This window comes from Carlito syrichta, unplaced genomic scaffold (assembly GCF_000164805.1).
Source record: "Carlito syrichta isolate Samal-C Ts95f unplaced genomic scaffold, Tarsius_syrichta-2.0.1 Scaffold304285, whole genome shotgun sequence".
In the NCBI taxonomy this organism is placed as follows: Eukaryota; Metazoa; Chordata; class Mammalia; order Primates; family Tarsiidae; genus Carlito; species Carlito syrichta.
In genome coordinates, this window is record NW_007248381.1 from 25,746 (window position 1) to 40,632 (window position 14,887).

General features: G+C 36.6%; 1 protein-coding gene across 1 annotated transcript in view; it reads right to left on the reverse strand.

The window, feature by feature from the left end:
• NBAS (neuroblastoma amplified sequence) overlaps positions 1-14,887 on the reverse strand; it is a 230,770-nt gene that overhangs the window by 24,156 nt on the left and 191,727 nt on the right. Inside the window, exons 24-25 of the mRNA XM_008059599.2 lie at positions 8,622-8,761; positions 3,626-3,764 (exon numbers count right to left, since the gene is read on the reverse strand). Of these exons, the coding sequence (XP_008057790.1) occupies positions 3,626-3,764; positions 8,622-8,761 (279 nt within the window). The remainder of the gene's footprint in view (positions 1-3,625; positions 3,765-8,621; positions 8,762-14,887) is intronic.

Sequence of the window (14,887 nt, forward strand, 5' to 3'; positions counted from 1 at the left end):
AGACCCTGAAGAACTCAAATCACTCTATAAAAAAGATACCTGCACACGTATGTTTATCGCAGCATTGTTCACAATAGCAAGAACCTGGAAACAACCATGCTGCCCATCAAAAGAGAACTGTATTAAAAAAATGTGGTACATATACACGATGGAATACTACTCAGCCATAAAAAAGAACAAAATCATGAATTTCGCAGCAGCCCGGATGGAACTAGAGTCTATAATACTGAGTGACCTCTCACAGAAACAAAGATCCGAGTATCACATGTTCTCACTCATATAATGGACCTTGAACATCCAATGTAATACTACAAGAAAATGACTGACGGTACTGGAAAACTATGGGGGGGGAATGGGATTAACAGTAGCAAATATCTGTCTGGGGAAGGGGAAACACCTCTTATCAACAGGTGCCTGAATAAAACGTAATTGTACACCTAACCCTTAACTGTACCCCACAAAACCATAATAAAAAATATTGATTCAATAAAAAAAAAAAAAGAGTCATGAAGGCAAAAGAAACTATAAATATGGGAGCTACGTGGGAAATGGAGATGAAGAAAAAGGCGATCCCTCCTCAGTACCCTGCCAAACAATTAGGCCACATGTTTCATAAACCATGAAGCAGAGCATCCATCGGTATTGGATTTTTAAAAAGTCATGGATAATTTTATCACCACAGTGATACAAAATATAGGACTCTGAAATTAAACTCTTCAACTTCCAAATATAGCAAAATAAACTTAACAAGACATTTCCATTTTGTAATAGTAATGTTCCTTCCTTTGTAACACTTTAAATTCACATTTGAGCACATTTAGCTATCAATAAAAATAGTGCAGACCATTTGCAAACTTCCTCTAATCACAGCATTTTAAGGAAAAAAAATCTATAACTGTGACCAACTGAGACAGAAACTGAGGCAGCATAAGGAAAATGAAGAAAAGTCATTGTGGCAACAGAACTCCTTGAACTATTATCTCTCATCAAATTGGAACAGAGACATGATAGTGGTCTTCTTTGAAATGGGTTTTAATCCAGTACCTCTCCCCTCACTCCAAGAGGATCTGAGCTTTTGAAAGGAAGTGAATTACATGCTAAGGTGAAGCAGTCCACAGCCTCAGCTCCTTCTCCTCACAGACTAGAGACCTTGCAGAACAGACAGAACTGAAGTCTCTTCTGAGCCTCCAGCTTAACCCTCTATTTCAGAGACCACAACAAAGGTTCAGAAAGTATGGTCATATTCTCATGGTCATAGATCATGGTCCAGCCCACATCTGAAATAGGCACGGTGTAACTCTAATAATTACTAGGGCTTTTTCTGCTCTATTGAGTGTGATGCCTTCTGCCCGTAAGGTGCTCACAGTCCTAATTAAGAGGAGCGGCAGTATATCCCTTTCCATGGTGTGGTGTGAGGAGTACTCTAACAGATGTGTGCTTTAGTGCTGTGCTATCTTTTCTGATTTCCTAAAAACACTTAGGAATCACTGACCAGAAGATTCTGAGGTCAAACGGGACCACTGCAAATCAACTTAATGCATTACTCTATTGGTCAAATACCTCAAACTGACTATAGAAGCTAATTCGGAAGCTGAATCACCACAGGCATTTAACTTCCCATTTAACCACCAAGTCTTTGTTTTTGATAGGAAGCTGAAAGCACAACTTGTTACAAATTAGTCAGTAAAAAAACATACTTCTCCCTCTATGTCCTAGAAGACGACCCTAAAATTCAAATAATTCCGACAAGGCTTACTACTGCTATGGAGACAGTGGTTAAAATATGACATACGTAATGTTATTGAGCCTTGATTAGCCAGCAAGTGGAATGATGCCATGGGTCAAAGATACAGTGCCCATGTCGTCAGCTAACTTACATTTCTTACCTAAATGCTAAAGGAAAATCAAACCAATGAGGATATTTTTAAAAACAAACTTCTCTAGGCAATGACAGAGATCTTAAAAACCTTATATCTAAGACACTTGTTAATCTAGATGTTAATTTCTATAGGCTATTCTTGAAGTATCATGGAAAAGGAAAAACTGACAAGAAAATTTATATAACTGCCAAAGACAGACATTCAATATGTATTCATCTCTAATGGCTAATCTGGAAGTATTCTTTTTTCAAGCTTTCAAGAATATAGACTTAATTTGAGGACCAGAGCCACCATCATTCAAGGCCTGAGAAAGATGGAGAAAGACCCTTGACCTTAGAGCCTCCAATCTATCAACTATCAAACAGAGACAGAGGAACCATCTTATGCATGGTGGTGTATGGCAAACAAGCCCAAGTGAAAGCCCCAGAGTACTAGCAAATGGTAGTTATTACCACAAGCACCAGCTAGGTGGATACAAATATTAGATTCTAAGCAATGGTTTTCTAACCTAGATTCAACAGAATGGACAGTAGGATACTTGTGGTGTTTGGTTCTGACCTAACAATGTTCGATCTTAGCTTATATTCAGGCAAAGGTGAGACTCACATCATTTACATATTACCCTGGTGAGAATAATAAAGTGTGTTGAGTCCCCAGCTCTATGCAGTGAGCTGAATCCTGCCCTGGGCGGCACAGAGACAACACAGCCATGGTTCCCACTCTTCAGGTGCTCGCAATATAGCAGAGCAGACACAGGTTAATAGCTGACAGAAGCAGACTGAGGAACACAGCCCAAATCACACTCCATGGGAGTACGAGGGGCTATTTTTGGTGTTGGTACTTTAAATATTTGATAGAATAATTTTGTCATTCTGGTGGTTGTGGAAAATTTCTCAAAACGGATACAATATTTTAAAATTCAATCAAAAAACACTTATCCAGTCCCTCATTCAGAAAACAATTCATTAAATGTGCATTCATAATGAGAATATTTTCCTTGAGTGATTACAATGAGGATTCAAGGGATTATATTTACGATTTTATTTTTATGTTTAAATTCTATGTGGTATGAACTCATAACCAATTAATCAACTTCATGCCATTATTCAAATTTTTAAATTTAAGACATGTAAATTAATCAAACAATACAATGCTGAGGTGGGATCCATAGTGGGGAGCTGTACTGAACATGTGCTTATTTAATGTTCTATCTCTATCTATCATCAATTATAAATATCTCAACAAACAATCGTGGGATCAGATAGATAACAAAGGTCAAATAGAGCTGAGTTTTTACCATATTTTGAAGAGAATAAATACTGTGACTATGCAATCTTACTACAATGATGTCAAAAAGTATGCAAAAATCAGAGTGGCTGTTTACTTGCCAAGAGGACTTATCAACTGGCTTGGTTCTGACAGGTGACACATAAGCTACCATGACCACTGGGAACATAAGCTTGAATTTGACATAAAAGGGCATCTAAAAGGAATTGAAAACTGGGCTATACTCCGAGATTTATAAAAGGAACACTACTTCAGAGCTCCAAAGAAAGGAAACTACCTCAAAGTATCCTTTCAGCATTGCTTTTCTTCATTTCATATGTTAGAAATTATGGCCTTTACTAGTAGTAATGACTTAAGCTAAATGTTTTTCAAGTACAGTCCCAGAGATTGCTTACAATAAAGAGCTTTGACAAGGAAAGGAATATTCCCCAGGAAAGTCACTTGAAATACCCACTCACCTCTGCAGGCAGCATCTGCTTGGTGTTACATAAAGAGCGACAGATTTTCAGAACTTCATTACCGAGTCCTTCCTTGTTCTCTGTTGTACATCTGGTGAGCATCACTGTGGCTAGTCTCACCCATGGATTATTGGCTATGCTGGTTTTAATGGAGAAAAATATAAGGCATCAGAAATGATTAAAGCTATCACAATTGTCAGAAGAAATTTTAACACAGAAAAGAAATTCCACTTTAGGAAGTACAATGCTTATGGCAAATTACAATCAGAATCTAGTTGATGTGCTTCTTCAGTCAATCTTGTAGAAAAGATAACCACTGAAAAAGAAAAAGCAGCTTATTGTGAGGGACCCAAGAAACCAAGAAACTTAAAAAGCCATACTTGCTGTAAAAGAAGTGTTCACTATATTTTATATATCCCTACCTCACGTTCACTATATTTTATATATCCCTACCTCACATTCACTATATATTTTGTGTATTCCTACCTCACGTTCATTGTATTTTATGAATTCTTAGTACTTTAAATCCTACCTCAGACCCCGTAGAATTAGGCACATGTCGGGTGCCGGGTAGTGACTGATTGTGTAGTTATACAATGTCTTAAGTAGTGTTTGTATGTAGAACTCTTGGGTTAAACACTGTTCGTCCCAATTGCCATGTTGACTTCTTCTGCTTTTACAATGGGATGTAAATGTTAAAGCGATAAGCCCCTTTCAGACATTCCTTTGCTATTGCAGTAGACTCTGAGGCGCTAGCCACTCTCCTGGTGGGCTCTATGTTGGTTTAAACCTCCGGATCCCATGCCAAAGTTAATTTACACGTAGTGGCTGTGTAAACCTGAGAGAATCAAAAGACTTTTAGAAAAACCGCCTTGCTATAAGAAAACGTTTACGGTATTTTATAAATCCCTAGAACTAGTACTATATGAATTCCTACCCCACTTCACTGTATTTGTTTGCAGCGTTTGTACTTAAAACTTTGTTAAGTTTAGCTTTTGTTGTCCCATAATGACCATGTTATGTTATGTAAATGTTAAGCAAACAAACCCCTCCTAAGCATTCCTCTGTTTAGATCAGCAGACTTGGTGGCAGTAGCCATCCTCTCGGAGGGCTCTGCTGGGCTCTGTGTTGTTCCAAACCTCCTGCCTGCTTGCTCAAGTAAATTTACACGCAGTGACTGTATAAACCTACCTTATCTGACATTCCACTTTGCCCGTTTAGCCAGTTTCTGTCAATCACAGGCAGTTGAGCTAAAGCCTGCGTAAGCCAGAAAAGAAACCTACCAATCCCAAGTACTCCCGTACCCATTAGGAGAAATTACCCAATCGTGTAAAAACAAGTTTAAAGTTCTTTCCCCTCCCTCCGTAATTGTGCATAAAAACTGCTTGCCATACTGGATCAGGGCTCTTGTCCCTGAAGTCGCTGCATTGGCTTCATACGTGAGCCCAGACTCAAGCCTGAATAAAGACCCTCGTGTGTTTGCATCGGAGCTGGCTCTTTGTGGTCTCTCAGATTTAAAATCTTGGGTTTAACAACTGTGGCATTAACAAGCAGCCCAGCAGCTTGAAGGTAGTGAGCAGTGTTGAAACAGCACAGGTTTTGAAGGCAAAAAGACTCAAATTCTGGCTCCGATTTACTAGTTGGGTAGCTTAGAGAAGTTATGTAATACTCTTGCCTAGCTGTTCAGTTCTGGAAAAGCCACTCAACCTTTCTGGGCCTCAGTTTTTTCATTGTGAAATGCAATTTAATGTTTTGTTTTGCTTTGCTTTGCAGAGTTGCTTTACTTAATGAATGATGTATGTGATCGTGAAGTTTCACTCCTAAAAGCAGGCCCACCTTACTATTCACTACAGGAATACTGGCTCTTGTTGATCATGTTATTATTATTGTAATGGGGTCAGGGCAAGTCTAAAAAAGAATAGCAGGGGTCAGCTTGGGAGCACAGTTTGAGGAGGCAACAGAAAAGGAGTATGAAGATGGTACTTAGTGCTTCACATTGTTTCCTTGTGTCTGAAACATAACAGCATACAAAAGTTCGCCATTTCTTTTCCTTCTCTGACTGCCACAACCCGTGTTTCATAAAAACATTACAATTCAACACACAAGTTAAAGCCCCAGGAGTAGGGTACCGATTTTACCTGCATTTAAGATAAAATTTTACATTAAGAGTCTGTTGTCTCATTAGCACAACACGAGAGTATAGACCCTGAACAACTAGGGATGGCACTCCCCTTGAAAGAATTGTATTCCTTGCTCCTGAGAAGAATTTCAAGCACAATCTTGACAAGGGGACTCACAATATCAGTCTTTTGGCATAGCCTTTGTGTCAGCTCAAACTAACAATCTGTGAAGACAAAGAATCCAGCTTCTTTCAAGGTACCCTCAGGGCTCTATGAGAGTGTCTGGTTGGCTGAGGAGTCCTTCTATGCTTAGAACGTCCCCTCAAAGTCTGCATTCAGCTCACTTGGGTTTTCCTCTGTGGGCTACCTCGCTGTGGGAGAAACACAGCACACTGAACCAATAGGCAAGGTGGCTTTGCTAACAAAGTATCAAGACATATTTTCACCAGCCAGTTGGGATACACTGGGTGAAACTTAATTTTCCACTAGAATAAACCTATTATATTCCCATGCATTTTTCTACAAGAAACTGAAACTAAAAAAAAAAAAAAAAGCTGTTAATCATAAATTAGCAGTTATGTGAGTGGAGCACATGTCTTAATTTTTAACCTTTTGTGTTGATGTGCAACACGCAGTCTCATCATCATGCTACCTTTGCTTCCTTCTCTTTTTTCTTGGTTATTTTGGAAGTGCTGAAATCATACACAGGATTTTCTAAAAGAAAAAAGTACTCAGAAGTACTTTGAGAACCTGTTTTTAAAATATACTATCACACATTCTCCAGAAAATGATAGCTCTACTTGACTTATCCTCTGGCTATCTCTTAGGGAGAGGATATATAAGCGATAAGAGGGATGAACAGACTAGAAGATGCTTTGTTCTGATTCTAATGGTTTTTAAAAGTGGAGTTTAATAAGATGTAGGTTATCAATTTACAAATTCCATTTAATATGTGAATGCAAAAGTAAGAATATAATTTTAAAGGTCAAGATTTTTTTTGTCTACAAATGCATTAAAGGTTTTAAGTGCAACAAATGTTTTAAGCTGGTTTGGGTTTCTTGTGGGTAAGTGAATGATTTTAAATGGCCAGTGTTCTAAAAGTGAAAGGAACAGTAAAGCCAGAGTTAAGTAATCTACTAGAGGAGTCACATTCTGAATTGGGAAATGAGGGTATAAAGAAATCCATGGTTCAGCTCTAACGATGTCCTTAAAAAGTAAGGTGTGATTGCAATATAACAATATGCCTTAAAAAGAAGTAAGGCATTACTGACAATATAACAGGCCCCACATCTGTTTCACTTTAGCCTCACCTAAGAGTTGTTTAGAAGCAGATTCTCAGGTTCCCATAAAAGAGTTGGACTCAGCGAGGTGCTTTTAACAAGCACCCCTACGTCCTAAGGCAGCTATACCAAGATCACTGGGAACCAGATTCAAGTTCACTGTCACAAGCAAAACTGAAGGTTTTATGATGTGAGAGTTTTTTCTTTTCTTTTCTTTTAAGTCAGGGTCTTACTCTGTTCCTTGACCTCCAGGGCTCAGGCAATCCTTCTATCTTAACCTACTGAACAGCTGGGACTATAGGTATGCACCACCACACCTAATTTCTTATTTTTGTTTTTTTGTAGAGATGAGGTCTCACTATGTTGCCCAGGCTGGCCTCAAACTCCTGGCTCAAGTGATTCTCCTGCACTGGCCTCCCAAAGTGTTGGGAATACAAGCATGAGCCACTGTGCCCAGCCTGATATGAGTTTCAAAAAATGAAGATAAGAACCATTCTTAAAAACTACCAGTTTGCATGCCATCTCTGCCACAAAGGTAAGAGGCCCAATAAATATTTTTTTCTTTCTGAAAATATGTGGTTAAAAAAATAACACAAAACAAAAACACCACTTTCTTTGGTTTGCTTCAGAAATTCCTAACAGTCTCATTCTAGGGTTAAGGTGGTGTCTTCTCCAGATGCTCATTAGCAATCCTAACCAGCTCACAGAATACAGTAACTTATTTCAGAAAAACACCATTCCTTAACTTCTGACGCCTGGAGATGCTCACTGGCCTGGGGCAGAGTCTGCTAGCTGAGTATGGGAAGAACAAGATCAGTCCTGGAGCAAACAGGAACTTGGAGTGGGCACTGGTACCCCATATCGCCTGCTGATGAGAAGCTGCAGTGCATGAGAGCCAGCGCATGTGCTCAGAGGAAATCTGGCAACTCCTTCCAAAGGAAAGGGGTAAGTTACGCAGTTGATGGCACTAGGGTTGGATAAGGACCCCATGTAGCTATGAGTGGCAGCTGCAAGCTCTGCATGACACAGAGGAAGCAACATGGGCTGCGAAGGTAGCCAGTGGTTGGTCATAATTCTGTCTCCTCCACTTATTAGCTGTGTGATGCCTGAAGTTATTTAACTTCTGAGCCTAGATTCTTTCACCTATAAAATTAGATAACATCACCTTCCCTTGTAGGTATGTTATATGAATGACTGATAATATATGTAAATTGTATATTACATTGTGTGTTCTCGGTAAGTAGAAATTATTCATTTATTCCATATGGATTCTCAAGTTAGCACTGTAAGCTGTGTTAAGACAGTCAGAAATTTCCTAGTGAAAATACTGAAACAAAATTATTTTGTTGACATTATAAATCAGATGTTATTATCAAGCACTGTCTGATACATTTGAATAAAATATTTGGGTTTGGGGCAAGGAGAAATGGGAAAAAGTACAATATTTCAAAAACAATTTTAATTTCTCTAAAGGCAAATATTGATTACACACACACACAATTATTCTTTCACTGGCTCTTTTGAAGGCACTACATTTTTAGAGCTGAAGTCCTGACAAAGGAACTCTAATTAGGCTAATGTTATTTTAATACTTACACATATTCACTTTTCATAGGTGGCCAAGCTTGCAAAAGCAAAGTCAAGTGCTGAAATTCAACCTCATGGTGACTAGATTCCAAGAGTTCTGTGAATAGACGGTAGCGATTTTCTTCGTTCTCAATTTCAGCTATGTCTACCTAGAAGTTGAAACATATACTTAAAACTGATGTCAAAGGCTACTAAAATTGGTTTACAGAATAACTCAAATTTGATTACTTTGGTTAAACATTCTTTTGAAAATATTTTTAAAAGTGCTGAGGAATGATTCAACAACATCAAAAACAAACAAAAAACAACTTCAAAAGTTTTTATGCTTTATTCAATTTCAAATAATTATGTTAAAAATTGTTTAGAACTACAAAATCAGAGGAAGTTTCTAACTCTTTTAATCAAAATACATTCAAACAAGTAGACTTCCATAGAAATGGCTCACTGGCACTTAAAATATGTTAAGATACTGAATTGTTGTATTTGAAAATGTAATATTTCACCATACTCAATGAACGTTAGGTACATTTATTAAAGCTTAATAATCTGAAATAAATTTCTAATTTTCATGAGGAAATTACAAATATTGTCTAGAAATTTTCTCTGCTAAATATTAAAGTGTATTTATCATGATTATTTTAGCTATAAAGTAAAATATTCTTTATTCACATCCCCATTTCTAACACAAACGAAGTCTCTGCCAAATACAAAACACTCATTTTTTCCTCTCACTGAATACTTTTATATTGAGGCACTCCAAAACAAATCACATCTCCAATGCCTCTGTGGATGAAAATGTTTGCTATTTTAGGTTAAAAAGCAGTTTTAGCATAAATGTGAGCCAAAATCTGGTTCTCCTATTTTCTAGTCTCAACACAGATTTATATTTAGCTACACAGACATGCATGACGATGAATTCAGAATGATTTGGGTACACAGACATTCAGAGGATGATACCTTGAAAGGATAATGAGAATGAATGGTTACCTGTATGTATGCTAAATCATCTGCATTAGTGCATGCTTCCAAACATTTAACTTAATGATCATTCTGGCTCTGATCCTAAGAAGTCAGCTGAAAAAGTCACATCATGAATTCTGCATTTTACAAAAGTTAATATGTACTATGAAATTATTGGTCATTACTATGGGGAGCCCTGCTCACTCAGTAACCCATAAGATCCTTCAAAAACCTGTGTTAAAACACCATGTCATTCTTCTGTGGAATAATAACCCCAAAGCATTTTAGAGGTTTTGAAATAATTTCTTAATACAGTAAGTCAGTTGACTCTTATAGTAGTTTTGTGTGGCGGCCAGCACAGGTATTAATAACTTCACTTCCAGATTAGAAAAAAGGCTCAACTGTCTTGGTAACATGGCTAGTACTGGAACCAAAACATAATTATTATCAGATCAATTCTAATTCTGAAACTAGAGAACTCAACAAGCTATGTAAACTTTTAATATTTAAGTTGGTCTACAAATTGGGAGTTTGACCAGTCTACCTTGCATATTTATAAAGAAAAATTTTTATAAAATCTCAAACCCAAGATATCAATCTATTTGTTATTCTGACCTTCCTGTCTTCAACTTGTCTCTGGGCTCAGGGTTTCTTGGAGTTTCTTTGCATGAACATTCCCACTTCAGGAACTTCTGTTTCCTCTGCCAGGCACATTCTTCCTCTAGATATCTGACTCATTCCCTTCTTTTCTTCAAGTTTCTCAAATGTCACCCTATCAGCAAAGGCCATGCTTAACTGCCTTACCTAAAGGAACATTCTTCCACGCATGTCTGTCTCCCTCACCCCACTTCATTTTCCTCCTGTGCACTTATAGCTACATGACACATTATATATTTACTTATTGCCTTTTTTCTTCCATAAGACTGTTAGCCCCTCAAAAGCAGGGACGACCTTCTATTCATTGATTTATCCCCACTACTTAAAATAATGCCTGCTATAGAGTAGATACACGTAAGAACTTATTGAATGAATAAATAAACTAACGAATGGACATACATATGAACAAATGAATGAAGATAATTTATCACTTCTAAAATAACTTAGCATAAATGATGTTAAATACTCATGGAGCTGCCATAACTTTTGGCTGGTTTTGTCAATAAAGATAAATATAAGATTTACAAAGAAAATGTTGCCAAGAGGGAAATTACTAAAAAACAAAAACAAAAACAAAACAAAAAGACCAAAGGTTTGCTAACATTACATCGACCCAAATTAGACTTGTGATTGCTATGATTTCAGTAAAGCCCCTGTTTGGACCTTATTTCCCTTTTCTGAAAAATGGGCTCCAAAATGCCTGAAGTTTTAGAGGTTTTGAGGCAGTGTCTTGAGGTCTACAGCTGAGAAAGAGGTGGATAAATGGCTGACCGTTTCTTCATGCGTTATAATCTTAGTTTTACATAAGAATTGATATGGAGAAAAGGTCTGTGTTTAAAAAACATTTAAAGCCCACTGAATGATATGTCTTAATGTTTCTAGCAGTATCAATATTCCAGTTTCTATAGTTAAATGCAGTATAATTAACAAGCAGTTATTTCTTTACAGCAAATGCAAACTCTGTGTGAGTTAATTTCTGTATGTGATGCATCAAAGGAACAAACTAACAAAAAATTGTTTAAATATCATCTAGATTTAATTTATTTCTTTTTGGAGACTGTAATAGCTTGTAAAATTTGAGGATATGAACTCAAAAGGGAAGGAAAGAGAAAATAAACTATAAATGAAACCTTCATATGTTTGTTCTTATACTAGGCTTTCAAATAAGTTTCCCTGTATAAAATGTGTTTGATAATAAATTCCTTTGTATGACACTCTTGTCACATGTACACAGTCTTTTTAAGAGTGTATCTTTGTCACGAAATCTTTTCTTCTGAATTTTCACTAACTATTTCAGTATTTAGTGTAACTTATGTTTAAGAGCCTTAACCCACTATATTTAAAATACAAATACAGTAACACATGATTATCTATTTCACATATGCATGTGTGCACACTCCTTCCTATCAAAAAGGACTTCAAATTGTTAAATTACTCAACTCTTAAGAAAGCAATTTGAAATTCATTACCACTGTAGCTGCAAGTTTCACTCAATGTGAGAGAAGAAAACGGGCCTAAAAATGGACTTGAGCACATATTTTAAAAAATACGATAAAGAATACATGTTAGACAATCATATACTTTGAAATACAACAGTGCTAATCTAAGATTTATGTCCATATATTAAAATATCTTAAAAAAGACTGTTAAAATTATCTTCATCATGTCCTTTAAGGTAACTAAATTCTGTATAAAGAAAGACAAAAGATAAACATACGTAGAGGGTTCCCTGTCTGAACAAGATGGCTTACCCATTTTCCCCTGCTCCTCTCTGCTAAACACAACTATAAACTATGGAAATAAAAGAGACGATGAAGAAAACATAAAAAGAAAGTAAGTGGTTTGGAACTCCAGGCCTGGAGGAACAACACTGTGGCTGATATCTTGTGTCTGTCACCCCATAAAAAAGTCTACCCAGACCTTGTACTTCAAACTCCTAACCTAGAAACAGAAGACAGCTTGGGTGGCTCATTTTTCATTAGAATCACAGAAGAAAAAGAGAAAGAAGCCAGGTGTGGTGGCTCATGTCTTTAACCTCAGCACTCTGGGAAACTGAAGTGGGAGGATCACTTGAGGCCGGGAATTCAAAACTAGCCTGGGCAACAGCAAGATCCTGTCTCTAAAAAATATTTTAAAATTACATTGCACACCAGTCTGGGCAACAGAGCAAGATACTTTTGCTAAGAAAAAAATTGAAAAAAAAAAGAAGGAAAGTGTAGCTAAAAGATATTTTAAGAAATAATATCTAAAAACCTCCCATGATCTAAGAAGCTAAATTAACTCTAAACAGGATAAGTTCAAAGAAATTAATGGCAAGTTACACCATAATTAAACTTGAAAATTAAAGAAAAAGATTTGGAAGCAGATAGGACAACATAAGAGGGAGGACCCCCCCCATACAAGGGAGGACCCCCCAAAAAAACTGGAATTTATTTATAAAAGTGTATTTATTTGTATATGTTTAATTTCAGTCACCTTAAAAGTACTTTCCATTTGAGACAATACATCTGTTAAAACACTTTACCCACTGCTCCAAACAGTTTTTGAACTTGTCAATTTTGACACCTTTTAGTGCTTCTGCCATTTCTTGCTTCATCTCTTCCATGTCAGCAAAACGTTTCCCTTTAAAGACTTTTTCATCAGAGGAAACAAAAAAAAAGTTGATTGGGGGCGATCAGGTGAAGAGGGATGATGTGGCATGAAAACCTCGATAGGAAAGTATGGTTTCCATACTAAACGCCAAGGCTGGGATATCTACTCCTATCACTTTTATTCAGCATCATACTAGAAGACCTAGCCACTATAATAAGATTTAAAAAAAAGAAATGAGGCGTATAAATTGGATAGGAACAAATAAAATTCTATTTGTAGAGAAATGATTGTCTGTGGAAAATACTAAGAAATTACATACAACTCCCCGACCCCAGCCAAAACTAAGAAATGATTTTGGAATATCACAGGATACAAGATCGACACACAAAAAGCCAACCATATTTCTGTATACTAACAATAAATATGTGAAAGCCAAAAATTAAAAACATATCACTTATAATCACTCCAAATAAAATAAAATATTTATATGTACAGAATCTGTTATGGCTTCCAAAACTCATGTTGAAATTTAATTACTGTTGTGATGGTAGTAAGAGGTGAGACCTTGAAAAGATGACCATGGGGTTATGAGGGCTCCATCATGAATAGATTAACACACGAAAGTGGGTTCCTGATAAAAAATATGAGTTCAGATATCTCTTTTTCACTGAGTGAACGAAGTCACAAAAGGTTGTATATTGTATGATTCCATTTTTGTAAATTTTTAGATGACATTTTAGAAATGGAGAGCAGATTAGTAGTTTCTCAGGATTAGGAATAGGGTGAGTACGATTATAAAAGGGTAACAGGAGACATCTTTGTGTTGTTGGAACCATTCACTATCTTGACAGGGTACTGGATGCATAAACCTCGGCAATAATATGGTATAGCACTAAATACACACAAACATACACAAATGAGTGAAAATAAAACTGAAGAATTCTGAATAAAGCCAGTGGATTGTATCAATGCTGATATCCTGATTTTGATATTATGTTGTAGTTCTATAAAAGGTTACTAATAAGGGAGAACTAGGTGAAGTGTTCCAGGAATCTCTGTATTATTTCTTACAACAGAATATGAATCCATAATTATCTCAATAAAAATCTAAATTTAAAAAGAAAGGATACAAATGAAAGGAATCAGAACAAACTTGGCAGAGGAAAACTCCTATTCAAACAAAAAGCAGAAAATAAATCATGATATAAAAACAGGGGTTAACTAAAGAATACATTTTGAGGGAAAAGTCATCTATATAACAATTTTTACAAAGCATGCAATAGAAAAGTGGCTGCATGTACATTTAATACAATGATTATATTTGGATGAAAGATTTGTTGGTGAATACACTTTCTGTCCGCCTTGTTGTGCTTTTCTGGGTTAAGCATGTATTACTTTTATAATTGGAGGTTTCTTTTCTTTTCTTTCTTTTTTTTTTTTTTAAAAAGAGAAATATACACACAAGAACCAGGGAAAACTGGCATGCTTGTTTAATAGTTGGATTGTATTTGGTGACTTATCCTTCCTTTATTAAACCATAAATAGGTTTATAAATGATCAATTACAGTAATACCAAAACAAAGACATAACACAGAACAAAATGAAATGAAAAATAGGGTTTTGCCGGGCTCAGTTGCTCAGCCTGTAATCCCACGCCTTTGGGAGGCTGAGGTGAGTGGACTGCCTGAGCCCGCGGGTTTGAGACCCGCCTGGGCAGTGAGACCTCATCTCTACAATAAAACAAAAAATCAGCCGGGCGTGGTAGCGCATGCCTATAATTCTGGCTACTTGGAAGGCTGAGGCGGAAGGATCGCTGGAGCCCAGCAGGTCGAGGCTGCGATGGCCGGGAGCGGCCACTGCACTCCAGTCTGGGTGACAGAGTAAGACTCCAACTCAAAAAAAAAGAAAAATAGGGTCTTTTTCAAATCTACTAAGAAGTCATTCAATGACTCCAATTTAAAGATGAAAATAACAAAGCTGGCTAATATCTTAGGGGTAAAGTAAAAAGCAAACTAAAAGCTTGCATTTTAGTTAACAGTATTTAATCAGTACTTTATATAAGAATT